The sequence below is a fragment of the Tachypleus tridentatus genome, chromosome 3 (assembly GCF_004210375.1).
Source record: "Tachypleus tridentatus isolate NWPU-2018 chromosome 3, ASM421037v1, whole genome shotgun sequence".
Classification (NCBI taxonomy): domain Eukaryota; kingdom Metazoa; phylum Arthropoda; class Merostomata; order Xiphosura; family Limulidae; genus Tachypleus; species Tachypleus tridentatus.
The window spans coordinates 51,849,900-51,876,475 of record NC_134827.1 but is presented as its reverse complement, the minus strand read 5'-3'; the positions used below and the strand labels follow the sequence as shown (position 1 = coordinate 51,876,475).

At 34.2% G+C, this 26,576-nt stretch overlaps 1 protein-coding gene across 1 annotated transcript; it reads left to right on the top strand.

Moving 5' to 3' along the window:
• The first annotated feature begins 3,391 nt into the window (after window positions 1-3,391).
• On the top strand, window positions 3,392-26,317 carry LOC143245856 (uncharacterized). Its single transcript, XM_076492111.1, has 4 exons — window positions 3,392-3,554; window positions 15,103-15,198; window positions 17,593-24,722; window positions 25,565-26,317. Exons 1-4 carry the CDS (start codon window positions 3,440-3,442, stop codon window positions 26,315-26,317), a joined length of 8,094 nt encoding a protein of 2,697 aa, XP_076348226.1. The 5' UTR covers window positions 3,392-3,439.
• Window positions 26,318-26,576: the final 259 nt, after the last annotated feature.

Genomic DNA, 26,576 nt, shown 5'->3' with positions numbered 1-26,576 from the left:
GGAATAAGTTAAGAATATACATGTATATATTTTTAACGGAATAAATCAACAATGTATAGCTTTTTAACTGAATAAATTGGCAGTAATATTTCAGTTTCTTAGTTGTTACATTAAAATTGTGTAAAAATATTTTTGCTTAACAACGTACATTAGAAGTGTCTGTATGTGTTATTTTTAACTAAGAGCTTTGGCAGTATAAATAGGTATTTAAAGTGTGTGTATAATTTTTACCTGACAACATTAGACATATATATATAAAGTATATTCAAGAATCAACTAAAATAAAACAAAATCAAAATTAAAAATATAAAACCCAAACCCCAGACAAATGATATTTTCTAGTAAACAAAGATAAGCCTAAAGGAAAATCAAAAACGTTGCATCAATCGAAAGGATCACAAGGGAACAAGATATAATGTGACATTTAAAATGTGGCCTAGGTTTTGGAAGTGATAAGGAAGTAGGAGCCATATTGTGATGGGATACACCGTCTATCAGTCTTCGCCATTCTTACACGAAGAAATTCACAAATACTTATCGTAACTAATTAATGAAATATTCTAAGGAATAGCAATAGAAGCTAAGAGAGCCAGATGTTGGTGCTGTAGTCCATCTATCTCACCCTTCACTGCCTACAGAGAGTTGTAGGAAGGTGAGGCTAAGTGAGTCAGATGTTGGTGCTGTAGCCCATCTATCTCACCCTTCACTGCTTACAGACAGTTGTAGGAAGGTGAAGCTAAGTGAGCCAGATGTTGGTGCTGTAGCCCATCTATCTCACCCTTCACTGCTTACGGATAGTTGTAGGAAGGTGAAGCTAAGAGAGCCAGATGTTGGTGCTGTAGCCCATCTATCTTACCCTTCACTGCCTACAGACAGTTGTAGGAAGGTGAGGTTAAGTGAGCCAGATGTTGGTGCTGTAGTCCATCTATCTCACCCTTCACTGCTTACGGATAGTTGTAGGAAGGTGAAGCTAAGTGAGCCAGATGTTGGTGCTGTAGCCCATCTATCTCACCCTTCACTGCCTACAGAGAGTTGTAGGAAGGTGAAGCTGAGTGAGCCAGATGTTAGTGCTGTAGTCCATCTATCTCACCCTTCACTGCTTACAGACAGTTGTAGGAAGGTGAAGCTAAGAGAGCCAGATGTTGGTGCTGTAGCCCATCTATCTTACCCTTCACTGCCTACAGACAGTTGTAGGAAGGCGAAGCTGAGTGAGCCAGATGTTAGTGCTGTAGTCCATCTATCTCACCCTTCACTGCTTACAGACAGTTGTAGGAAGGTGAAGCTAAGTGAGCCAGATGTTGGTGCTGTAGCCCATCTATCTCACCCTTCACTGCCTACAGACAGTTGTAGGAAGGTGAGGTTAAGTGAGCCAGATGTTGGTGCTGTAGCCCATCTATCTCACCCTTCACTGCTTACAGACAGTTGTAGGAAGGTGAAGCTAAGTGAGCCAGATGTTGGTGCTGTAGCCCATCTATCTCACCCTTCACTGCCTACAGACAGTTGTAGGAAGGTGAGGTTAAGTGAGCCAGATGTTGGTGCTGTAGTCCATCTATCTCACCCTTCACTGCCTACAGAGAGTTGTAGGAAGGTGAGGCTAAGTGAGTCAGATGTTGGTGCTGTAGCCCATCTATCTCACCCTTCACTGCTTACAGACAGTTGTAGGAAGGTGAAGCTAAGTGAGCCAGATGTTGGTGCTGTAGCCCATCTATCTCACCCTTCACTGCTTACGGATAGTTGTAGGAAGGTGAAGCTAAGAGAGCCAGATGTTGGTGCTGTAGCCCATCTATCTTACCCTTCACTGCCTACAGACAGTTGTAGGAAGGTGAGGTTAAGTGAGCCAGATGTTGGTGCTGTAGTCCATCTATCTCACCCTTCACTGCTTACGGATAGTTGTAGGAAGGTGAAGCTAAGAGAGCCAGATGTTGGTGCTGTAGCCCATCTATCTCACCCTTCACTGCCTACAGACAGTTGTAGGAACTGTGTGTGTATATATATATATGTATATCAGCTGACAACATTAGAAGTGTATGTAGGTATATTTAAGTGACTATGCTAAAAGTGTATATACATATTATTTTAACTGACAACATTAAAAGTGTGTATATATATATAACTGACTACATTAGAAGTGTGTAGACATATATATTTAAATGACTACGTTTGAAGTGTGTGTGTATATACATTATGTTTTTAACTGACTACATTAAAACTGCGTGTGTGTCTATATATGTATATATATATATATACAACATTATAAGTGTATATATGTATATTTAAGTGACTATGCTAAAAGTGTATAAAACATATTATTTTTATTGACTACATTAGAAGTGTGTGTATACATACATATTATTTTTAACTATTTTAGAAGTGTGTGTGTATATATATATATATATATTTAACTGACTATATTATTATTGTGCATAGGTATATTTACTGATTATGTTAGAAGTGTATATACGTATTATTTTCAATTGACTACATTACAAGTGTGTGTATATATATTTAAATGACTACATTTAAAGTGTGTGTGTATATACATTATGTTTTTAACTGACAACATTACAACTGTGTGTGTATATACATTATATTTTTAACTGACTACATTAAAACTGTGTGTGTGTGTATACATAATGTTTTCAACTGACAACATTACAACTGTGTGTGTATATACATTATATTTTAACTGATTATATTAAAACTGTGTGTATATACATTATCTTTGTAACATATTACATTAAAACTGTGTGTATATATATATATCAGCTGACAACATTAGAAGTGTATGTAGGTATATTTAAGTGACTATGCTAGAAGTGTACATACATATTATTTTAACTGACAACATCAGAAGTTTGTATATATATATATATATATAACAGACTACATTAGAAGTGTATATACATAATGTATATACACACATTAAAACTGTGTGTGTATATATATATCAGGTGACAATATTAGAAGTGTATATACTTATTTAACTGACTACATTAGAAGTGTGTATACGTATATATATATACATATTTTTAATTTCATACGTTAGAATTGTGTATATTTTAATGATACAGAGAAGTACGTACAATCTTCAGTTCTGGTAAATTTTTTTCCAATAATATAATTAACTTGCTTGTGTAACATAACCTGTTTTATATAGAAGTTGTTAAAGTTAGTAGGGCCTTTAAGATAATCACATAGACAGTTACTCTATATTCTGCACTGAAGCTAAGACCGGACAGCTACATTTCGTTTGGCGTGTCGGTAGCCATGACAACCGAGCTAGTTTAGCGTTTTGTGTATACGAGTATGTCCGAATACTTCCGAAGGGCTCACGTGACAGCGCTATTGCAGCAAATCATGCCATACTAACGCACGCGCGGCCCATTCTACAGTTAAGTAGACTCCTAGCTGGAGCATTCATTCTCCAGTCTGAGTTGCCATGGACCCCGATCCAGCGGACCCTCCACCTCCGGGTGGATGTTATCTCCTACTGGTGATTGGGGAACCACACTCCGACGAACATAAGAAACGAATACTCGAGAAAATTTCTAAAGGTAAGCAATCTTTACTTTGCGGTTTTCAGTAGGAAAATACCTTTAAAGAGGTCAGTTTAAAATATTCCTCTGATTCTTCCGACGTTTATTTAGTCTTTGTTTTTTGAAACAACTAATAACTGCTTTAAATCGTCCTAGGAAAAACAGGGGTTTACGTAAGTGTTGAACGAACTATGTTCGATCGAACATTAGGCAGCAGGAGTTTGGGCTTACAACCCACCCGATCATAAGGGTTGAATGTAAGCTCTCTCTTGGCTTATAACACCAACAAATATTACTGACACTGTGCTTACTAAACATTTTGTTACGACACCTGAGAAAATTAATTCATCACCAAAATATGTTTTCCTTCGCGATTTTGATAAATTCTGAGATATGCACATTTTATTGTTATATTAAGGTACTGTAACCTTTAAATATCCCATATTTTAGTGTCATATTAAGGTACTGTAACCATAAAATATCCCATATTTTAGTGTTATATTAAGGTATTGTAACCGTAAAATATTTTGTACTTTAGTGTTATATTAAGGTACTGTAACCGTTAAATATCCCATATTTTAGTGTTAAAGTGTTGTAACCATTAAATATCGCATTTATTAGTATTATATTAAGCTACTCTAACCACGGATTCCCAGTAACACAGCGTTATGTCTGCGGGACTTATAATTATAGAAACTATTACACCGCAGATATTTTATATTTGGTCACCAGGGGACAACGAAACAGACGAACATCCAACTTCTCTAATATATTTGATTTTTCAGCTGTTTTGATGTCCCCTGGTGGTTAAATATAAAATATCTGCAGTGTAATATTTGCATCTACTGTTTAGTTAAGCAAAAACTATCATAAATTTGTGTTTGAGAAGGAATGCTTGGAAAACATATCAGGTATTATAAATCTAACATTTTTTATGAGGAGAAACCAACTTGAAATAAAAATGTATCTCACAACGGTTGGAATGGGTATTGATAAGCAGATGTCGACACATCATTCCTTGTTTATTAGTAAAAGTGTTAATACCAGTACCAGCCATTCTGAAACACATTCTAACATTTTGTTGCTGTACAAACTGAACTATCGCAAAGTAATTTAGGTATTATTAATTTAATATTATGTCTTTGTACAAACCTAAATACCCAGAAAACAATTGAAATGTTACTAACATAACACTTCTTATCATAATTGTTTGCTCGTTTCGTATAATCACACAACATACATAAGCTCGATTTGTGCTACAACTGTTTCTGATTTCATCTGATAGACCAGGTATGTGGTCAAAAACTCTCACCGTTTGGGTTACTCTAAAGAAATACCACCCGCCTCCTAGGATACTTTAAACAAATAACACCTGCCGATTGGGCTATTCTAAACAAATGACACATGCCGATTGGGCTATTCTAAACAAATGAAACCGGCTGACTTGTATGTTCTAAACAAATGACACCTGCTGATTTGTATGTTCTAAACAACTAACACCCACAGAGTGAAGAATACGAATTTGTGACAGTGAGGGTTGTAACAGTTCGGCACAGTAACTACGAGGTTACGCTTAGCCCATTTAATCAAACATAATAAAAACACAATATTTAAAATCTTAAAATGTAGCTTTATTCTTATTAATAAAGGAAAAAGGCTTTTATCAAGTCATTGCTTATCTGAGATTTTATATCTTCGTACCGTCATGCGTAATACTAATTGATTTTTGTCTGAAAATAAATGTTGATTAAAAGCATAAACTATTAAACAAATTTAAAGTGAGATATAAAATCAATTTATAAAACTGTGTACCACATGCTACTTTTCAAATTGAAAACATTCAAATCGCCGCACATGCGCTGATGAAGGTTGCGTGTTTTCATACAAGTAGACATTAAAATACAAAAAAGTCTGTGAGCTCTGATATGCAGTTTTTATACAAACCCAAGTTTTGGATAAATATTAAAAAACCTACGTTTCAAACATTTAAATTAGATTCGTTTAATAACCACTCTGGTAGTTAATTACCTCGCGGCGTATTACAAAACATTCCAAGATCGCTCCTGCCACCTGTTGGCCAATAAGGTAAACTCACTAGATAAATTATGTGAAATTTAAAAACAAATATAAAGGTTATTCTCACACTGCTCGTTTGTTGTTAGACGCAAAGCTACACAAGGGGCTAGCTGTGCTGTGCTCACCACGGGCATCAAAATCCAAGTTTTAGCCTTATAAGTTTTCAGACATGCCACTGAGCCACATCGGGGGGGATATCAGTATACAAAAGAGGGATTAAAACCACGTGACCCCATAACTCTGTAAACAGAACTTTAGTATGGGTAATAGCTGAACAAGTTATGGATACATGCTAGCCTTAGTGGTGCCTTCCTTGTTGTAATTTTAGTTTTCTTTAGAGAAGTGAAATATAATTACATATTGCATACAAAATTTAAAATGAATAGTCCGCGAACCTTGACGTACAGAAAATGGGAATAGAAATAGAGACGTATGGATAACACGTTTAAATTTACAGATAATGTTTTAAAAGTTACAAGCGTATTTGGACACGTATTAATAACTGTAGTTTCATATCTCTTCACTGGGAGTTTTAACCTTCGAGCAAGATAAATATTCTATTCAAGTTTGTTGTAAGAAATGAAATATGAATCTTCTCATATTGTAAACAAGCGAGATCAAAAATTAAATAAAACAGTTTTCCCATGACCACCTGAAGCTCTGATGCATTTTAGAAACAGTTTTCCCATCATCGGTGTTTACTTATGTTATACAATAAAAGCGATATGAGAAAAGTACCTTAAATAAATCACTTAGACTAGTTCTAAACAGGTTTAAATCTGCTTTCTTACAATCGGAAAACATATGTTAATATCTATCTATCCCCTTGTATCAGTAATTATGTTTCAAATATCGAACATACAGGGAGTGTCGAACCTTGTTTTACGTTATATTTACTTCAAAGTGGGTGTCGAACCTTGTTGTACGTTGTGTTTACTTCAAAGTGGGTGTCGAACCTTGTTGTAAGTTGTGTTTACACTTGCTTCAGGTCAAAGAGATATTTTTATTTTCATATTATTGCCGACAGAAGCTGTGGAAATAATAATAAAACTCAGCTCAATTTTGCAAATTCCGTTGTTTCTGAACTGCTTCTTACATCACACTAACATCGTCCAGTTTGACTTCATACGTCACACTGACCCTGTATACGTCCAGTCTTACATCCTACGTCACACTGACACTGTATTCAGAGGATTGGATGTTATGTAATGTAACTCCTCTCTTCGAGGGAAATGATAAAAATTGTCCAAGTAATTATACACGCATTAGTCTTACATCAGCTGTGGGAAAAGTTTTGGAAAATCTATTAAAAGATGTTTTGCAAAGTCATTTAACAAAGTTCAGAGTTTTATTGGAGAGTCAACATGGTTTCATTAAGGGAAATTCTTGTCTTATAAATCTTTTGACATTCTTTGAAAATGTTATTGTTTACAAGAGTGAATGTGGTGTATCTGGATTTTCAGAAAGTGTTTGATGAGGTACTATATAGAAGGCTTGTCATAAGCGTTTGGCAAGGTATCACAGAAAAGGCGTGTGAAAAAACATCTGCAGGTGAGAAGGAAAAGTTAGGAAGTTGGATGGAAACATCGCTGGATGGAAAAAGCAGATGATTATTGTATTGTTTGTTTTTTGAAATTCGCGCGAAGCAACACAACAGCCATCTGCGCTAGCCGTTCCTAATTTAGCAGTGTAAGACTAGAGGGAAAGGAGCTAGTCATTACCACTCACCGCCAGCTCTTGGGCTACTCTTTTACCAACGAATAGTGGGATTGACCGTTACATTATAATGACCCCACGGCTGAAAGGGAGAGCATGTTTGGTGTGACGGGGATTCGAACCCGCGACCCTCGGATTACGAGTCGAGTGTGTGAACCATCTGGCCATGCCGGGCCCTGGTTATTGTCAATGGAATCTAATCAGACTGGATTAATGTCACAGGTGGGGTACCTCTGGGCTCAGTCTTAGGGTCATTGTCCTTTTTGTCAACATGTGCTCAGCTTCCGGTCAGTTACCTCTTTCTTTGTGAACCTGACGATGACCGAAGAAGGTCGAAACGTTGTTCGCTCTTCTATGTAAAATATTTTCTCAACCCAAACGAGCCGTTTTTGCATATAAATTTCTCAACAAGTGGGTTTCTCGACATCACTGATTATTGTCCTTTTTGATTTATATCGATGACACAGATGAAGGAATAGTCAATAAATTATTTTAATTTACAAATGACATCAAGATCATTGAGGATGTTGCTGATTTACAACAAAATGTTCATTTAGTGAGTTTGACAAATAAATGTTAGGTGGGTTTTAGCAACAGAATCTTCATTTAGTGAGTTTGACAAATAAATGTTAGGTCGGTTTTAATTATAATAAATGCAATATAATACATGTTGGTAATCATAATTTGAATTATAAGTATAATTTGGATGTGGATAACCATAACAATATTATAAAATGAAGAGATCTTGGTGTAATAGTTGATCAGTCTTCAAAGCCATCCAAGCAGTGTGCTGTTACTAGCGGTAGTTGATCAGTCTTCAAAGCCATCCAAGCAGTGTGCTGTTGCTAGCGGTAGGGCAAATAGGATTTTAGGTTGTATATACAGAACTAATAAATACAAGTCTAAAGAGATTATACTTTTACTGGTCAGGCACATTTGGAATATACGTCCAGTTTAATCTCCATTCCTACTTCACAGTGACGTTGTATAGTCCAGTCTAATCTCCATTCCTACGTTACACTGACGTATAGTCCAGTCTAATCTCCATTCCTACGTTACACTGACGTTGTATAGTCCAGTCTAATCTCCATTCCTACATCAGAGTGACACTGTATACGTCCAACGTTTCTTGAACTTCCTGTCATCTACAATATGTGTTTCACCAAGCTGATTCTCCCATAAACAAAGAAGGTATGTCCCTAGTATTTGTCTCAGCTGGCAATCTCTTCTTCAAGTGAACGTTTCAACTAAATATATTCGTGTCAGTATAGCAGTTAGATTCTGCGAAATGTAAACATCCTCTCATTGCAATCCTTATTTGATATCGACCACAAATGATCCCATAATTACCAGTGTGTTAGTCATCCGTGGCCATGTTAAACCCTGGTGCAATAATCAAACCATGAATATATCTACCCTGATTAGGGTTATAATTAAACGCCTCTTATTGATATGATCCAAATTCCCCTAAATATTAGGTGTGTTTATTCTTTGCTGACGTCATGGGTTTCTTGCAGAAGACTCCTAACAATGCTAATAGAAGTTTACGTAGTCACTATATAAATTTTTTAAAAGAGCAAAACCTGTTTAACTGTCGGCCATATTTAGTGGTTATCTGAATACATAATAAGCATATAATAAATATTGTAAGACATTGACAGTGAAATGATATTAATATAAAAATTAAATGCGTTGGAAACACCGTGATGCAATATTAAATTCTGACTGTATGTAATAAACGAGTTTCTTATTCATGAAATTAATTTTCATGCATTATGTTAAAAGTGAATATTCCACATCCGGGCCTCGACGACTCGTAGGGCATGTTTCGCAAGCATGTAAAAATGTGTAAGTGGCACAAAAACAGGCCAGATGTTAATGAACATGTGTGTTACCGTGATTGGTTGTCCGAAAAAACTTGTCTGAGACGTGACGTTATAATTACGGGCTGGAATATTAATTTGTTTGTCTGATATGATCGTGATGTGTCACAAGTTTATGAGGGAATATTAACTTGTTTGTCTGGCCCAATCGTGACGTTTCAGAGGTTTATAAAGGAATATTCACTTGTGTGGTTCGATCGTGATGTGTTATTGGTTTGTAAGGAAATATTCACTTGTTTGTCTTGCATAATTGTGATGTGTCACAAGTTTGAAAGGGAATATTCACTTGTTTGTCTGGCACGATTGTGATGTGTCACAGGTTTGTAAGGGAATATTCACTTGTTTGGCACGATTGTGATGTGTCGTAGTGCATAAAATTTTCTATCTAATTTTATCATAAACAAAAAATGAATTATCTTACTAGACTGTTGATTGGTAAATGGAACATTCTATAATAATATAAAGAATAAACTTACGAACAGTTTTGTAGTTCGTTACAAACTTGAAAAACAAAATGAAAGAATATTTTTCTTTAACTTTATTTCAGCAGCCTAAGAACGAAGATGGATTTGTGGATATTTCCGTACATCACGTGTGTTCAGGAGTGTCAAACACTTTATAAATAGTCTTAAAAAATCATCATAATATTTAACTCGCCAGGTGGCAGCTCCGCTGAGAATGTTTCGAATATAAGTTGTTAATATTAAACCAAAGTGATTTTGATTTAATTTGTTTGAAGCTACTCAATGAACTGTCTGCACTCTGCTGGCACGTGTATCGAATAAATCAAAATGAGTGTTATTTTATATGAAGTATCTGTTATTTGAGTGAAATATTTCATAAATTAAAACAAAAGTAAAATAAGTTTTAAAATATCAAATATTTAAGGTGAGATATTTTTATTGATAATAATTTTACGAAGAGATACCTTTCAGCCATCCACAAAAATGTGACAGTTGTTCACCGTGCACGTACCAGAAGCAAAATGTTTGTGGTCAGAAACTAGATAAACAATCAACTGATTCACATCCACAAGTTACACAGTTCACCGTGCACGTACCAGAAGCAAAATGTTTGTGGTCAGAATCTAGATAAACAATCAACTGATTCACATCCACAAGTTACACAGCAAACAAGCATTAACACGGGCAACATATTACTCACATGGCTTGAAATAATTTACATTATATTTGTTAAAACCTGAAAGAACAAGATTTTTATTTGTGAACTATCTAGATAACCTCTTATTGAAGCATTACTTCCAAGAACAACATCTCCGCATTAATAATTGTTACAGAATCAAAGTAATTTTATTTAAAGTCCGCAAGTACAGATATGGTTTAATATATAATCCATTTTATATAAATATACCTTCTAACTTTACTGACACAGCAAACTGTTGTGAAGAAAAACCTAACATCAAATTCAAATAGTTGATAAAACCATCCACAATTTTAAATCTAAAATAAAGCATATTTATGTATATTTATTCTACTTGCAAGACACTACATATATTTACAATAGTATAATGTTTTACTTCCTCTATATATCCAGAAAAACTTGTTAAAATAGGAACACAGTGGTTCAATGTGAAACAAAGCACTAATTTTAACGCGTAATAATATTATAGTACTGTTATTGTTAAGGTAAAGATGTCCCTGTTTATCGAACACATAGTAGCCCCTGGCTGTAGAATTTGTCGAATGAAACTTTCGTCTAACGTTCCAAGAACTGTTCCTTAGTGCACGTGACGACGTTTACACGTTTGCACCTGTGACTACTTTAGTACGTGGGATATTTGAGTTACTAGGGGCACATCAACACACATACCACGGTTCTATGAACTTTTAACTATGTATTATTTGTTTACCCAATAAACCTCACCCTACTATTTTCTATTCAGCTCTTACCAAACAGCCTTAAATCGAAATGAAGTTATTGAACTAAACGTCACTTTTACCTCTCTCATACCCCCAAAGAAAGCTGAATAAATCTCTGTTTACGTTTTGAAATCTGATTAATACATAGAATGGGTATGGTCTAGTTTTATAGTGTCTGTACTGTGAATGTACAGACAATTTTGTAATCTTTAGAGATATTTTGTTAAAGTGTTTAAAACCTCACACTGAAGATGTGTCTTGGTGGTGACAGCTATTTAAACTGACTCGTTATTAAAAATAATTTTAAAATACTAAAAAGAATAAAACGTGAACGATAGAATGAACCATAAATAATCTCTTTTGAAGAAAACGAATATACAGTTAATGAGGAATATTTATGTAGTTCATGTAAAAACTTCTAAACTGCAGTTAATATATTAGTTTGATACTTGTAGTGACTGTTAACCGACTTATTGTATCGTGTGTAAACTACATTTTATATGTTAATTTGATACTTGTAGTGACTGTGAACCGACTTATTGTATCGTGTGTAAACTACATTTTATATGTTAGTTTGATACTTTTAGTGACTGTTAACCGACTTATTGTATCGTGTGTAAACTACAGTTTATGTTAGTTTGATACTTACAGGGACTGTAAACCGACTTATTGTATCGTGTGTAAACTACATTTTATATGTTAGTTTGATACTTTTAATGACTGTTAACCGACTTATTGTATCGTGTGTAAACTACAGTTTATGTTAGTTTGATACTTACACGGACTGTAAACCAACTTATTGTATCGTGTGTAAACTACATTTTATATGTTAGTTAGATACTTGTAGTGACTGTTAACCGACTTATTGTAACGTGTGTAAATTACAGTTTAGGTTTGTTTGATACTTTTAGTGACTGTTAACCGACTTATTGTAAATTGTGTAAACTACAGTTTATATGTTAGTTAGATACTTTCAGAGACTGTTAACCGACTTCTTATAACGTGTGGAAACTATAGTTTATATGCTAGTTAGATACTTCTAGGGACTGTTAACCCACTTTTTGTAACGTGTGGAAACTATAGTTTATATGTTACTTTGATAGTTGCAGAGACTGTTTTTAGTTTCGTTAAAAACCGGAAAGTTTAAAAGATGGCGTCTCTTTCGTACTTTGTAAGAGCTTATTACATTTGTTAGAATTAGCTCCGCTCTAAGTGATGTCTGATAACATATCCTCTTAAACTTAGTGTCATAGATTACAAAGTAGTTCACCGATTAAATGGGTTTTATTGACACATCATGCCGTCTTTATCTTTAGGTGTGTTAATTAATTAAGCCTACCCTAATAATTCAAGGAACTAACGATGTCTACTGACACGCTATGCTACCTTTATTTGTGGGTAGGGTGTTTTTTCCTAGCGTGTAGCTAATTACGAATAGTACATGTGTATTCGTGTAATTGAAAATTCACTTACGTTGGAAAGTTTGAGTGTACAAATATTACAAAAACAACAACTAAGATCAAAACTTCCACTCCAGAGTTGATAAATAAATGTATTAATTGGAATATTCATCATTAATTAGAACAGCTATAAATGAGGTATAATAAGGCGTTATGGATTAAAAATGATAATTTTTAAATATAATTGTGCAGTTGAAAAAAAAAAACCCTCATGAAAAGCTTTCTTTGTAGGTGTATTAATTAGGCCTAACATACAAGTTCACGATTTCTTCCCTCCCTAAATAAGTGAATGGTAATGAGTTTATTGAAGGACAATATTGAACTTGAAGAATGCCTGGTAATTCGTATTCAGTATGCATACAGTGCGTAGAATGTAATAACGTAAATATGGTGTCGTGTAGACAACATATTTAATTAAATAGATTTTAACTAGAGCGTTTATTTGTTTGTTTTTGGAATTTCGCACAAAGCTACTCGAGGGCTACCTGCGCTAGCCGTCCCTAATTTAGCAGTGTAAGACTAGAGGGAAGGCAGCTAGTCATCACCACCCACCGCCAACTCTTGGGCTACTCTTTTACCAACGAATAGTGGGATTGATCGTCACATTATAACGCTCCCACGGCTGAGAGGGCGAGCATGTTTGGCGCGACTGGGATGCGAACCCGCGACCCTTGGATTACGAGTCGCACGCCTTAACACGCTTGGCGATAACTAGAGCGTAGCTAATCATTCGGAAACAATAAATTATTTTAAGATGTAAATATGCATTTTAAACATCGTATTTGATAGTTCTAAGTCAATTAGTTAAAGAAGAAAATCTTAGCGTAGTTGACGTTTCTGCCTCACTAATACTATTTGATCTTCTTAACATCACTAGTTGCCTTCTTAGTTGTATCATTTACAAAATCTCAATAAATTAGTAAAAATATATTGTTCATCGTACTAAGCCGAACAGTTGATACATTTTTGGGTCACAACCGTTGTTATCCCACACTTTCCTGTTCTTATTACCATAACTTATAGCTTAGGCATGTCCAAAAGTATTATTTTTATTTTAAACCCTAACGTATCCATTATATACTGCAAGGCTAGAGATATGAGACAAGCACTGACCTTTAAGTGTTACGTGTATCTAAAGGTTCAATCGGGAGACAGGTAAATATCTCCACTATTTCTCAAGGAACTGCATAATTTGAAGTCTCATTTCGTATTACACGTCTGTGTACTGTTCCATAAAGGCTACCTAACGGATTATTTATCAATTAATTCGCTTGAATTTTTCATATGTGATGATTAGAAAAACAGTTAAGAATAATAAATGCGATTTGATATTACAGTTTCTTCGTAGATTTGAAAGCTAGCTACTTTTCATTATTTTTTCAGATTAACTTATTTTATAAGTTTTAGTTTCCTTCGTCAAATAATATTTGTTTGTGATAAAATAACGACCATTTAAGTATTGAACGCGAGAAAACAATTATATCTGGTCATCCCTTAAGTAATGTCCGATTTTAGGTTCAGAAAAGGAGAAAGGATTTCAAATGATTTTAATGTTATTTAATCAATAATGTATGTTCCATTATTATTAATTACTTCCTGCCAACGATCCACAAGCTTCTGAATGTCACTTCTATAAAATTCTTGGGGTTTGGAGGAAAAGAATGTAGAGAGGGTAGTGTTGACATCTTCATGTGTTCCAAGTTCTTTTCCATCAAGATAGTTATACAAAATTCAGAACAGATGATAATCAGATGGGGCAAGGTCTGGAGAATAAGGAGGATGTGGAAGATTTTCCCAGTGTAGCTCTTCAATCTTTCCAGATGTGATCCTTGCTGTATGAGGCCTTGCATTATCCTGGTGTAACACAACACCTTTACGACTGATCAAAGCAGACCTCTTTTCAGTGCAACAGTTAAGTGCTCTAACTGTTGACATTAGAAGTCTGATGTTATCTTTACATTAAGTGGTAGCAACTTAACAAGACTTTCCTAGTGTGGAGATCCATTTTGGGTTGTACTTTAGCCAGTTTATCTGCACTGAGCCATTGTCCGCGGCGCTTAACATTTTTATAAAATATCCATTTTTCATCTCCAGTGACTAACCTATCCAAAAAAAGTGAGTTATGTTCACGAGAGTGCAGAGAAGTGCAAATGTCCACTCTTGCTCTAAGGTTGGCTTGTGCCTAATCATGGAGACCCATTTTCCAAGTTTCACACACATCCATCTTCATAAGGGTTTATTTGATTAATGATCTAAAAAGGTGTAGTTGGGTTAGTTTCTTTTATTTTGCTGAACATTTTTTGTAGACGTCCTACTACATATTTTAGTCATTAAAGCCTTCTACAAAGACAGAAATGATGATACACTTTCTGTATTGAAATTTCGGACATTTAGTTTAAAATCTTGTTATTTCAGTAAATCAGTATGAGCACAGGTAAGTTTTTAATATTGGTTATAATGAGTGATAACATCTATTAAACAACGTTTTAGAATAAACATTCCAAAATATAAAGCAATTTCCATACACTGAATTGTTTCGTTTCACACGCAGGTCTGCTTTCGTGGGATGTCAAGTCATCCGGATGTGATTTGTCAGACCTTCAACATGTGTACCAAAGCACCAAACCAGTTGACAGAACACTGCAAGGTAAGATAATTAATTGTTATCCTACGACATTTCTCTCTAGCACTGAAGGTTTAACTTTATGAAAAATTGAGAAGTGTAATATTTCGATTTAACAGATGTTGATATGAAGTCCAAGAAAAGATTATGGTTCTTCTCAACGATCAAGTTATGAAATGAATGGGTAACGAAAAACTTTTATAAGTGTAGAGGGAAAGAAGGTAGTCGTCCCTAGTTTTGACTTGAAAGACTAGAGGGAAAGCATCTGTTTATCCCTAATTTTGATTTGATAGACAAGAGAGAAAGCAGCTGGTTGTCTCTAATTTTGATTTGATAGATAAGAGGGAAAGCAGCTGTTTGTCCCTAATTTTGATTTGATAGACAAGAGAGAAAGTAGCTGTTTGTCTCTAATTTTGATTTGACAGACAAGAGGGAAAGCCGCTTTGTGCCTAATTTTGATTTGACAGACAAGAGGGAAAGCAGCTATTTGTCCCTAATTTTGATTTGATAAACAAGAGGGAAAGCAGTTGGTTGTCCCTAATTTTGATTTGATAGACTAGAGGGAAAGTAGCTGTTTGTCTCTAATTTTGATTTGACAGACAAGAGGGAAAGCCGCTTTGTGCCTAATTTTGATTTGACAGACAAGAGGAAAGCAGCTATTTGTCCCTAATTTTGATTTGATAAACAAGAGGGAAAGCAGTTGGTTGTCCCTAATTTTGATTTGATAGACTAGAGGGAAAGTAGCTGTTTGTCTCTAATTTTGATTTGACAGACAAGAGGGAAAGCCGCTTTGTGCCTAATTTTGATTTGACAGACAAGAGGGAAAGCAGCTATTTGTCCTTAATTTTGAGTTGATAAACAAGAGGGAAAGCAGTTGGTTGTCCCTAATTTTGATTTGACAGATAAGAGGGAAAGCAGCTGTTTGTTCCTAATTTTGATTTGATAGACTAGAGGGAAAGCCGCTGTTTGTCCCTAATTTTGATTTGATAGACAAGAGGGAAAGCATCTGTTTATCCCTAATTTTGATTTGATAGACAAGAGGGAAAGCAGTGGTTGTCTCTAATTTTGATTTGATAGATAAGAGGGAAAGCAGCTGTTTGTCCCTAATTTTGATTTGATAGACAAGAGGGAAAGTAGCTGTTTGTCTCTAATTTTGATTTGACAGACAAGAGGGAAAGCCGCTTTGTGCCTAATTTTGATTTGACAGACAAGAGGGAAAGCAGCTATTTGTCCCTAATTTTGATTTGATAAACAAGAGGAAAGCAGTTGGTTGTCCCTAATTTTGATTTGATAGACTAGAGGAAAGTAGCTGTTTGTCTCTAATTTTGATTTGACAGACAAGAGGAAAAGCCGCTTTGTGCCTAATTTTGATTTGACAGACAAGAGGAAAGCAGCTATTTGTCCCTAATTTTGATTTGATAAACAAGAGGGAAAGCAGTTGGTTGTCCCTAATTTTGATTTGATAGACTAGAGGGAAAGTAGCTGTTTGTCTCTAATTTTGATTTGACAGACAAGAGGGAAAGCCGCTTTGTGCCTAATTTTGATTTGACAGACAAGAGGGAAAGCAGCTATTTGTCCTTAATTTTGAGTTGATAAACAAGAGGGAAAGCAGTTGGTTGTCCCTAATTTTGATTTGACAGATAAGAGGGAAAGCAGCTGTTTGTTCCTAATTTTGATTTGATAGACTAGAGGGAAAGCCGCTGTTTGTCCCTAATTTTGATTTGATAGACAAGAGGGAAAGCATCTGTTTATCCCTAATTTTGATTTGATAGACAAGATGGAAAGCAGCTGGTTGTCCCTAATTTTGATTTGATAGATGAGAGGGAAAGCTGCTGTTTGTCCCTAATTTTGATTTGATAGACTAGAGGGAAAGCAGCTGTTTGTCTCTAATTTTGATTTGACAGACAAGAGGGAAAGCAGCTGTTTGTCCCTAATTTCGATTTGACAGACAAGAAGGAAACCAACTACTAGACAGTATCCAACACTTTAGTTATTTTTTTTTGACTGAATAGTCTTCCTTTTAACGCTCGCAAGATTCGGAAGTGTAAAGTGCGATATTTTTTTATGGTTGATGTAAGTGAACGTTTGAACATGCAGAACCAAAGTCCAGCACCTCAACTATCAGTTCCAAAAATAAGGTAACAGTACTGTACACTCTTTTATAAATAGCACAAACTTACTGACGGCTAAAATCTATGTAATTTGTTTATGTCGAGAACACTGACTGATAAATTACTCACTTCATTTTATTTCTTTTTATGACGATTCTTTCAAGCAAGCGTTGTGAATTATTGTAGGTTAAACATCGTTCAAATAAGTTACATTTCTAGATATTTAAATTTGCTCAACATTTCTACTGTTAGATGAGGAAGATGTGGTAAGAATGGATAAAAATCTTTGTAATTTTTCTTTTTTCAGAGTTGATTTTTCAGCACTCTACGGAGTCTCTTGCTGTAGAAATACTCTTCAGCCCAAAGAAGAATACACTAAAACAGTGCCTGAAAAACCTGTTAGTCTCCTACACAGGTCATAAACATCTAATCCATAGTGGATATTCCTATTCTGGATCTGGATCTTGGATCATTCGAGATGGAACATTTAGTTTCAAGGACTTTGTTGACACCTTCTATGATGCTGAAGTCCAGCGGGTCTTGAAGACTCGCTCAAGATATTCAATTCACTTACACTGCTCTTCTGAAGGTGACTGGACAAACAAAGGAATTGTAGAATATAATATAGATAATTTGGCCAAAATCATAATAAATCCACCCGACATGTTTGCTGCCGTGCCAGGCACCCCTGCCTTATTGCAGTTTCTTAAGAATTCCATCCCAAGTAGCCCTTTGGAGAGAATAATGCAGCCAACGTCTATTGTTGGAAATATTCGTTTCAATCGTCCAACTGTATATGTATTTCCTGGGGGAGATGGTGATTGTTCATTGGTTGGAGTGAGTGGTTTTGTCATGCTGATAGATGGTGGTTTTGAACGGAAACCTTGCTTCTGGGAGTTCCTCCGTCATATTGACAGGATTGACGCTGTGATGGTTACCCGTTTTGGTGAAACAAATTTAAGTGGGATTACTTCACTAATTAAGAGAAAAACTTTAGGAAAAGTTTGTCCTAATATCGGCTACATATTTGCAAATATATCCAGTGTAAAAGACGCATCTATCGATGAAAACGAAAAAGATAAAGATGAACTTGTTGTTAATGTTGTCCAAGAGGGGCATTTATTCCTACAAAACCTAAATATGTTAGGGTTGCAACCTCACCTGTGCTTTCGAGAAAGTCCAACAGAGCCTTTAATTTTATATCAAAAAGTTGGCCACGGAACTCTGGAAATGTATGTGTTAAATCCATCTAAAGATAGCCGAGAGCTGAAGGAATTTCTTCATCAGTGGTCCTCCAGAAAAGACAACTTTAGTGTCCTCAATGTGACTTCAAAATCTCGTGAGAAAATAATATCTGTTCCTCTCTCCGACTTTACCTCAATTTGTGCCCTAATCATTTGGAAGCCTTCAGATCCAAATGATAACATAACTCGAATGCTCTTTCCAGGAAGTGTCCCTCAGATAAAATTATTTGAAGGTTTACAGAAACTTAAACAGTTAGAAATATTAAAACACCCTAAATGTTATCAAGCTATTCTTAAACAAACCACAGAAAAACTGAAGTTAGAAAAAGAAACAGAAAAACCAGTTGCAAAAGTTCTTCCAAAACAAGCAAGATCATCACCTGAGTCACCGACTAAAAAATATATATCTATAACAGAACAAAAAATAGAAGAAAAAACTTCTGAACCCTATAAATTTCCTTCTAAGAAAGTAGAAATAAGACGTGAAACATCTCCAGAGAAAAGAGAAGTATCAAAAAGACGCGAAACGCGGGTTATTATGACTGCAAGTAAAGTAACAGCGAAAGAATTAGAAATTAAAAGATTGGCCCACACGCCTAAGTCTCCAGAGAAGAAACCTAAGGAAGCTATTTTACAAAATGGCGTAGAAAAGAGAATCCGAAAATATGTCGATATAGATCATAGAAAAATACGTTCCTTGACACCAACAAGAACACCTGCTCCAACAGAAAGTAGAAGGAAATCGCCATCTGCTTCCCCAAAGCACGTACAAAAAATAACTCTGAAAGAAGGTAAAAAAAGATCGCAATCTGCTTCACCAAAGCACGTACAAAAAATAACTCTGAAAGAAGGTAAAAAAAGATCGCCATCAGCTTCACCAAAGCACGTACAAAAAATAACTCTGAAAGAAGGTAAAAAAAGATCGCCATCTGCTTCCCCAAAGAACGTACAAAAGACAAGACCTCCTCAAGCAATAATACAAAAGGCACCAAAAAAGGTAGAAATAGATGGAAAAGTTAAACCTCCGTCCCCAAAAATCACATCAAAAATAACTAAAGAACCAAAGGAACGCCTACCTAAAATAAGTATTAAGAAAACTGAAAGGCAACATAAAAAACTACCTGATTCCGATATAGAATTAGAACTTACTAAATATGAGACCATTACAGACAAACAAAAACAAATCGACAAAAAGAAATCAAAAATAGTCTGTCTCATCAAGGAAGAAAAACATGAACTAACACAAACTTCTAAAGAAGAGCAAAAACCTGAAGAAAGAGCTCCCATTAAAAAAGAAAAAGAAACTGCACAGATAACACCCGTTTCTAAAGAACGTGATAAACGTAAAGAGATACTCCTAATGCCAAAGAAGGACGAAAAAAGAATAGACGTAATTCCCTGTAGTAAAGAGAAAGAAGAACCTAAAGAAATAATTCCATATACTAAAGAAGAACCTGATATTATACCCACTCCTAAAATCAAGGATAAAACTGGAGAAATAGCTGTTATTACTAAAGAAAAAGATGTTACAAAATTAGTACAACTTTCTAAACAATATAAGGAAGTGGAGGAAATACTTTCAATAACAAAAGAAGAAAAACCAGAAATTGTTTCAATAACAAAAGAAGAAAAAAAAACAGAAATAGTTTCAATACCAAAACAAGAAGAAAAACCAGAAATAAAAACAATAACAAAAAAACAAAAACAAGAAGTAGTTTCAACAACAAAAGAAGAAAAAGTGAAAATGATTCCAACCACTAAAGAAAAGAAAGAACCCGAAAAAGGACTTCTTTTTACTAAATTTGAAGAACAGGAAATAATACCATCCTCTAAGGAAAAACAAGAAACAGGAGAAATAATTCCAATTACTAAGGAGAAAAAAGTTTCAAAAGTAATCACAATTTCAAAAGTTGAGGAAGAAAAACCAAAAATAATTCCTACACCTAAACAAAAGAAAATACCAGAAATAACACCAATTCCTAAAGAGAAAGAGCCAGAAGAACGAGATTTTCTTGCTGAAGCTGAAAAACCAAAGATTATTCCTATTCCTAAAGAAGAGAAAGAACCTGAAAAAGAAGTTCCTATCACTAAAGAAAAAGAACCAGAAATTATTCCCATTCCTAAAGTAAAAGAAACTGAAGAAATAATTGCAATTACTAAGGAGGAAGAAATTTCAAGAAAAATAACTATTTCAAAAGATGTTAGGGAGGTTGAAGAAGAAAAATCAAAAATAATCCCTTCCCCTGAAGAAAGGAAAATAACAGAAATAACACCTATTCCTAAAGAAGAAAAGCCTGAAGAAATAGTTCTTGTTGCTGAAGCTGAAAAACCAGAGATTATTCCCATTCCTAAAGAAGAGAAAGAACCTGAAAAAGAAGTTCCTATCACTAAAGAAAAAGAACCAGAAATTATTCCCATTCCTAAAGTAAAAGAAACTGAAGAAATAATTGCAATTACTAAGGAGGAAGAAATTTCAAGAAAAATAACTATTTCAAAAGATGTTAGGAAGGTTGAAAAAGAAAAATCAAAAATAATCCCTTCCCCTGAAGAAAGGAAAATAACAGAAATAACACCTATTCCTAAAGAAGAAAAGCCTAAAGAAATAGTTCTTGTTGCTGAAGCTGAAAAACCAGAGATTATTCCCATTGCTAAAGAAGAGAAAGAACCTGAAAAAGAAATTCCTATCACTAAAGAAAAAGAACCAGAAATTATTCCCTCTGCTGAAGTAAAAGAAACTGAAGAAATAATTCCAATTACTAAGGAGGAGGAAGTTTCAAGAATAATCACTATCTCAAAAGAAGTTCAGGAAGAAAAACCGGAAACATTCCCTACCTCTCTCGAAAAGGAAATACCAGAATTAACACCTATTTCTAAAGAGAAAGAGCCAGAAGAACGAGTTTTTGTTGCTGAAGCTGAAAAACCAGAAATAATTCCCACTCCTAAAGAAAAGAAAGAACTTTTAGAAAAACTTCCTATTACTAAAGAAAAAGAACCAGAAATTATTCCCATTCCTAGATTAAAAGAAACTGAAGAAATAATTGCAATTACTAAGGAGGAAGAAATTTCAAGAAAAATAACTATTTCAAAAGATGTTAGGGAGGTTGAAGAAGAAAAACCAAAAATAATCCCTTCCCCTGAAGAAAGGAAAATAACAGAAATAACACCTATTCCTAAAGAAGAAAAACCTGAAGAAATAGTTTTTGTTGCTGAAGCTGTAAAACCAGAGATTATTCCCATTCCTAAAGAAGAGAAAGAACCTGAAAAAGAAGTTCCTATCACTAAAGAAAAAGAACCAGAAAAAGAAGTTCCTATCACTAAAGAAAAAGAACCAGAAATTATTCCCATTCCTAAACTAAAAGAAACTGAAGAAATAATTGCAATTACTAAGGAGGAAGAAATTTCAAGAAAAATAACTATTTCAAAAGATGTTAGGAGGTTGAAGAAGAAAAACCAAAATAATTCCTTCCCTGAAGAAAGGAAAATAACAGAAATAACACCTATTCCTAAAGAAGAAAAGCCTGAAGAAATAGTTCTTGTTGCTCAAGCTGAAAAACCAGAGATTATTCCCATTCCTAAAGAAGAGAAAGAACCTGAAAAAGAAGTTCCTATCACTAAAGAAAAAGAACCAGAAATTATTCCCATTCCTAAAGTAAAAGAAACTGAAGAAATAATTGCAATTACTAAGGAGAAAGAAAGTTCAAGAAAAATAACTATTTCGAAAGATGTTAGGGAAGTTGAAGAAGAAAAACGAAAAATAATCCCTTCCCCAGAAGAAATGAAAATAACAGAAATAACACCTATTCCTAAAGAAGAAAAGCCTGAAGAAATAGTTCTTGTTGCTGAAGCTGAAAAACCAGAGATTATTCTCATTCCTAAAAAAGAGAAAGAACCTGAAAAAGAAGTTCCTAACACTAAAGAAAAAGAACCGAAAATTATTCCCATTCCTAAAGTAAAAGAAACTGAAGAAATAATTGCAATTACTAAGGAGGAAGAAATTTCAAGAAAAATAACTATTTCAAAAGATGTTAGGGAGGTTGAAGAAGAAAAACCAAAAATAATCCCTTGCCCTGAAGAAAGGAAAATAACAGAAATAACACCTATTCCTAAAGAAGAAAAGCCTGAAGAAATAGTTCTTGTTGCTGAAGCTGAAAAACCAGAGATTATTCCCATTCCTAAAGAAGAGAAAGAACCTGAAAAAGAAGTTCCTATCACTAAAGAAAAAGAACCAGAAATTATTCCCATTCCTAAAGTAAAAGAAACTGAAGAAATAATTGCAATTACTAAGGAGGAAGAAATGTCAAGAAAAATGACTATTTCAAAAGATGTTAGGGAGGTTGAAGAAGAAAAACCAAAAATAATCCCTTCCCCTAAAGAAATGAAAATAACAGAAATAACACCTATTCCTAAAGAAGAAAAGCCTGAACAAATAGTTCTTTTTGCTGAAGCTGAAAAACCAGAGATTATTCCCATTCCTAAAGAAGAGAAAGAACCTGAAAAAGAAGTTCCTATCACTAAAGAAAAAGAACCAGAAATTATTCCCATTCCTAAAGTAAAAGAAACTGAAGAAATAATTGCAATTACTAAGGAGGAAGAAATTTCAAGAAAAATGACTATTTCAAAAGATGTTAGGGAGGTTGAAGTAGAAAAACCAAAAATAATCCCTTCCCCTAAAGAAATGAAAATAACAGAAATAACACCTATTCCTAAAGAAGAAAAGCCTGAAGAAATAGTTCTTGTTGCTGAAGCTGAAAAACCAGAGATTATTCCCATTCCTCAAGAAGAGAAAGAACCTGAAAAACAAGTTCCTATCACTAAAGAAAAAGAACCAGAAATTATTCCCATTCCTAAAGTGAAAGAAACTGAAGAAATAATTGCAATTACTAAGGAGGAAGAAATTTCAAGAAAAATAACTATTTCAAAAGATGTTAGGGAAGTTGAAAAAGAAAAACCAAAAATAATGCCTTCCCTTAAAGAAAGGAAAATAACAGAAATAACACCTATTCCTAAAGAAGAAAAGCCTGAAGAAATAGTTTTTGTTGCAGAAGCTGAAAAACCAGAGATTATTCTCATTCCTCAAGAAGAGAAAGAACCTGAAAAAGAAGTTCCTATCACTAAAGAAAAAGAACCAGAAAAAGAAGTTCCTATCACTAAAGAAAAAGAACCAGAAATTATTCCCTCTGCTGAAGTAAAAGAAACTGAAGAAATAATTCCAATTACTGAGGAGGAGGAAGTTTCAAGAATAATCACTATCTCAAAAGAAGTTGAGGAAGAAAAACCGGAAACATTCCCTACTTCTCTCGAAAAGGAAATACCAGAAATAACACCTATTCCTAAAGAGAAAGAGCCAGAAGAACGAGTTTTTGTTCCTGAAGCTGAAAAACCAGAAATAATTCCCACTCCTAAAAAAAAGAAAGAACCTGAAAAAGAAGTTCCTATCACTAAAGAAAAAGAACCAGAAATTATTCCCATTCCTAAAGTAAAAGAAACTGAAGAAATAATTGCAATTACTAAGGAGAAAGAAATTTCAAGAAAAATAACTATTTCGAAAGATGTTCGGGAAGTTGAAGAAGAAAAACGAAAAATAATCCCTTCCCCTGAAGAAAGCAAAATAACAGAAATAACACCTATTCCTAAAGAAGAAAAGCCTGAAGAAATAGTTCTTGTTGCTGAAGCTGAAAAACCAGAGATTATTCTCATTCCTAAAAAAGAGAAGGAACCTGAAAAAGAAGTTCCTATCACTAAAGAAAAAGAACCAGAAATTATTCCCTCTGCTGAAATAAAAGAAACTGAAGAAATAATTCCAATTACTAAGGAGGAGGAAGTTTCAAGAATAATCACTATCTCAAAAGAAGTTCAGGAAGAAAAACCGGAAACATTCCCTACCTCTCTCGAAAAGAAAATACCAGAATTAACACCTATTCCTAAAGAGAAAGAGCCAGAAGAACGAGTTTTTGTTCCTGAAGCTGAAAAACCAGAAATAATTCCCACTCCTAAAGAAAAGAAAGAATTTTTAGAAGAAGTTCCTATTACTAAAAAAAAAGAACCAGAAATTATTCCCATTCGTAAAGTAAAAGAAACTGAAGAAATAATTGCAATTACAAAGCAGGAAGAAATTTCAAGAAAAATAACTATTTCAAAAGATGATAGGGAAGTTGAAGAAGAAAACCAAAATAATCCCTTCCCTGAAGAAAGGAAAATAACAGAAATAACACCTATTCCTAAAGAAGAAAAGCCTGAAGAAATAGTTCTCTTTGCTGAAGCTGAAAAACCAGAGATTATTCCCATGCCTAAAGAAGAGAAAGAACCTGAAAAAGAAGTTCCTATCACTAAAGAAAAAGAACCAGAAAAAGAAGTTAATACCACTAAAGAAAAAGAACCAGAAATTATTCCCATTCCTAAAGTAAAAGAAACTGAAGAAATAATTGCAATTACTAAGGAGAAAGAAATTTCAAGAAAAATAACTATTTCGAAAGATGTTAAGGAAGTTGAAGAAAAAAAACCAAAAATAATCCCTTCCCCTGAAGAAAGGAAAATAACAGAAATAACACCTATTCCTAAAGAAGAAAAGCCTGAAGAAATAGTTTTTGTTGCTGAAGCTGAAAAACCAGAGATTATTCCCATTCCTAAAGAAGAAAAAGAACCTGAAAAAGAAGTTCCTATCACTAAAGAAAAGAACCAGAAATTATTCCCATTCCTAAAGTAAAAGAAACTGAAGAAATAATTGCAATTACTAAGGAGGAAGAAATTTCAAGAAAAATAACTATTTCAAAAGATGTTAGGGAGGTTGAAGAAGACAAACCAAAAATAATCCCTTCCCCAAAGGAAATGAAAATAACAGAAATAACACCTATTCCTAAAGAAGAAAAGCCTGAAAAAATAGTTCTTGTTGCTGAAGCTGAAAACCAGAGATTATTCCCATTCCTAAAAAAGAGAAAGAACCTGAAAAGAAGTTCCTATCACTAAAGAAAAGAACCAGAAATTATTCCCTCTGCTAAAGTAAAAGAAACTGAAGAAATAATTCAATTACTGAGGAAGGAGGAAGTTTCAAGAATAATCACTATCTCAAAAAAAGTTGAGGAAGAAAAACCGGAAACATTCCCTACCTCTCCCGAAAAGGAAATAACAGAAATAACACCTATTCCTAAAGAGAAAGAGCCAGAAAAACGAGTTTTTGTTCCTGAAGCTGAAAAACCAGAAATAATTCCCACTCCTAAAGAAAAGAAAGAACTTTTAGAAAAACTTCCTATTACTAAAGAAAAAGAACCAGAAATTATTCCCATTCCTAAAGTAAAAGAAACTGAAGAAATAATTGCAATTACTAAGGAGGAAGAAATTTCAAGAAAAATAACTATTTCAAAAGATGTTAGGGAAGTTGAAGAAGAAAAACCAAAAATAATCCCTTCCTCTGAAGAAAGGAAAATAACAGAAATAACACCTATTCCTAAAGAAGAAAAGCCTGAAAAAATAGTTCTTGTTGCTGAAGCTGAAAAACAAGAGATTATTAACATTCCTAAAAAAGAGAAAGAACCTGAAAAAGAAGTTCCTATCACTAAAGAAAAAGAACCAGAAATTATTCCCTCTGCTGAAGTAAAAGTAACTGAAGAAATAATTCCAATTACTGAGAAGGAGGAAGTTTCAAAAATAATCACTGTCTCAAAAAAAGTTGAGGAAGAAAAACCGGAAACATTCCCTACCTCTCCCGAAAAGGAAATGCTAGAAATAACACCTACTCCTAAAGAGAAAGAGCCAGAAAACAGTTTTGTTCCTGAAGCTGAAAACCAGAAATAATTCCCACTCCTAAAGAAAAGAAAGAACTTTTAGAAAAACTTCCTATTACTAAAGAAAAAGAACCAGAAATTATTCCCATTCCTAAAGTAAAAGAAACTGAACAAATAATTGCAATTACTAAGGAGGAAGAAATTTCAAGAAAAATAACTATTTCAAAAGATGATAGGGAAGTTGAAAAAGAAAAACCAAAAATAATCCCTTCCTCTGAAGAAAGGAAAATAACAGAAATAACACCTATTCCTAAAGAAGAAAAGCCTGA

What these genes read in the sequence shown, in the direction of transcription:
- LOC143245856 (XM_076492111.1), top strand. Translation starts at nt 3,440, where the DNA reads ATGGACCCCGATCCAGCGGACCCTCCACCTCCGGGTGGATGTTATCTC. An exon ending in ACTCGAGAAAATTTCTAAAG is followed by an intron (nt 3,555 to 15,102) that starts GTAAGCAATCTT and finishes TTTCACACGCAG; the next exon opens with GTCTGCTTTCGTGGGATGTC. An exon ending in AGTTGACAGAACACTGCAAG is followed by an intron (nt 15,199 to 17,592) that starts GTAAGATAATTA and finishes TTCTTTTTTCAG; the next exon opens with AGTTGATTTTTCAGCACTCT.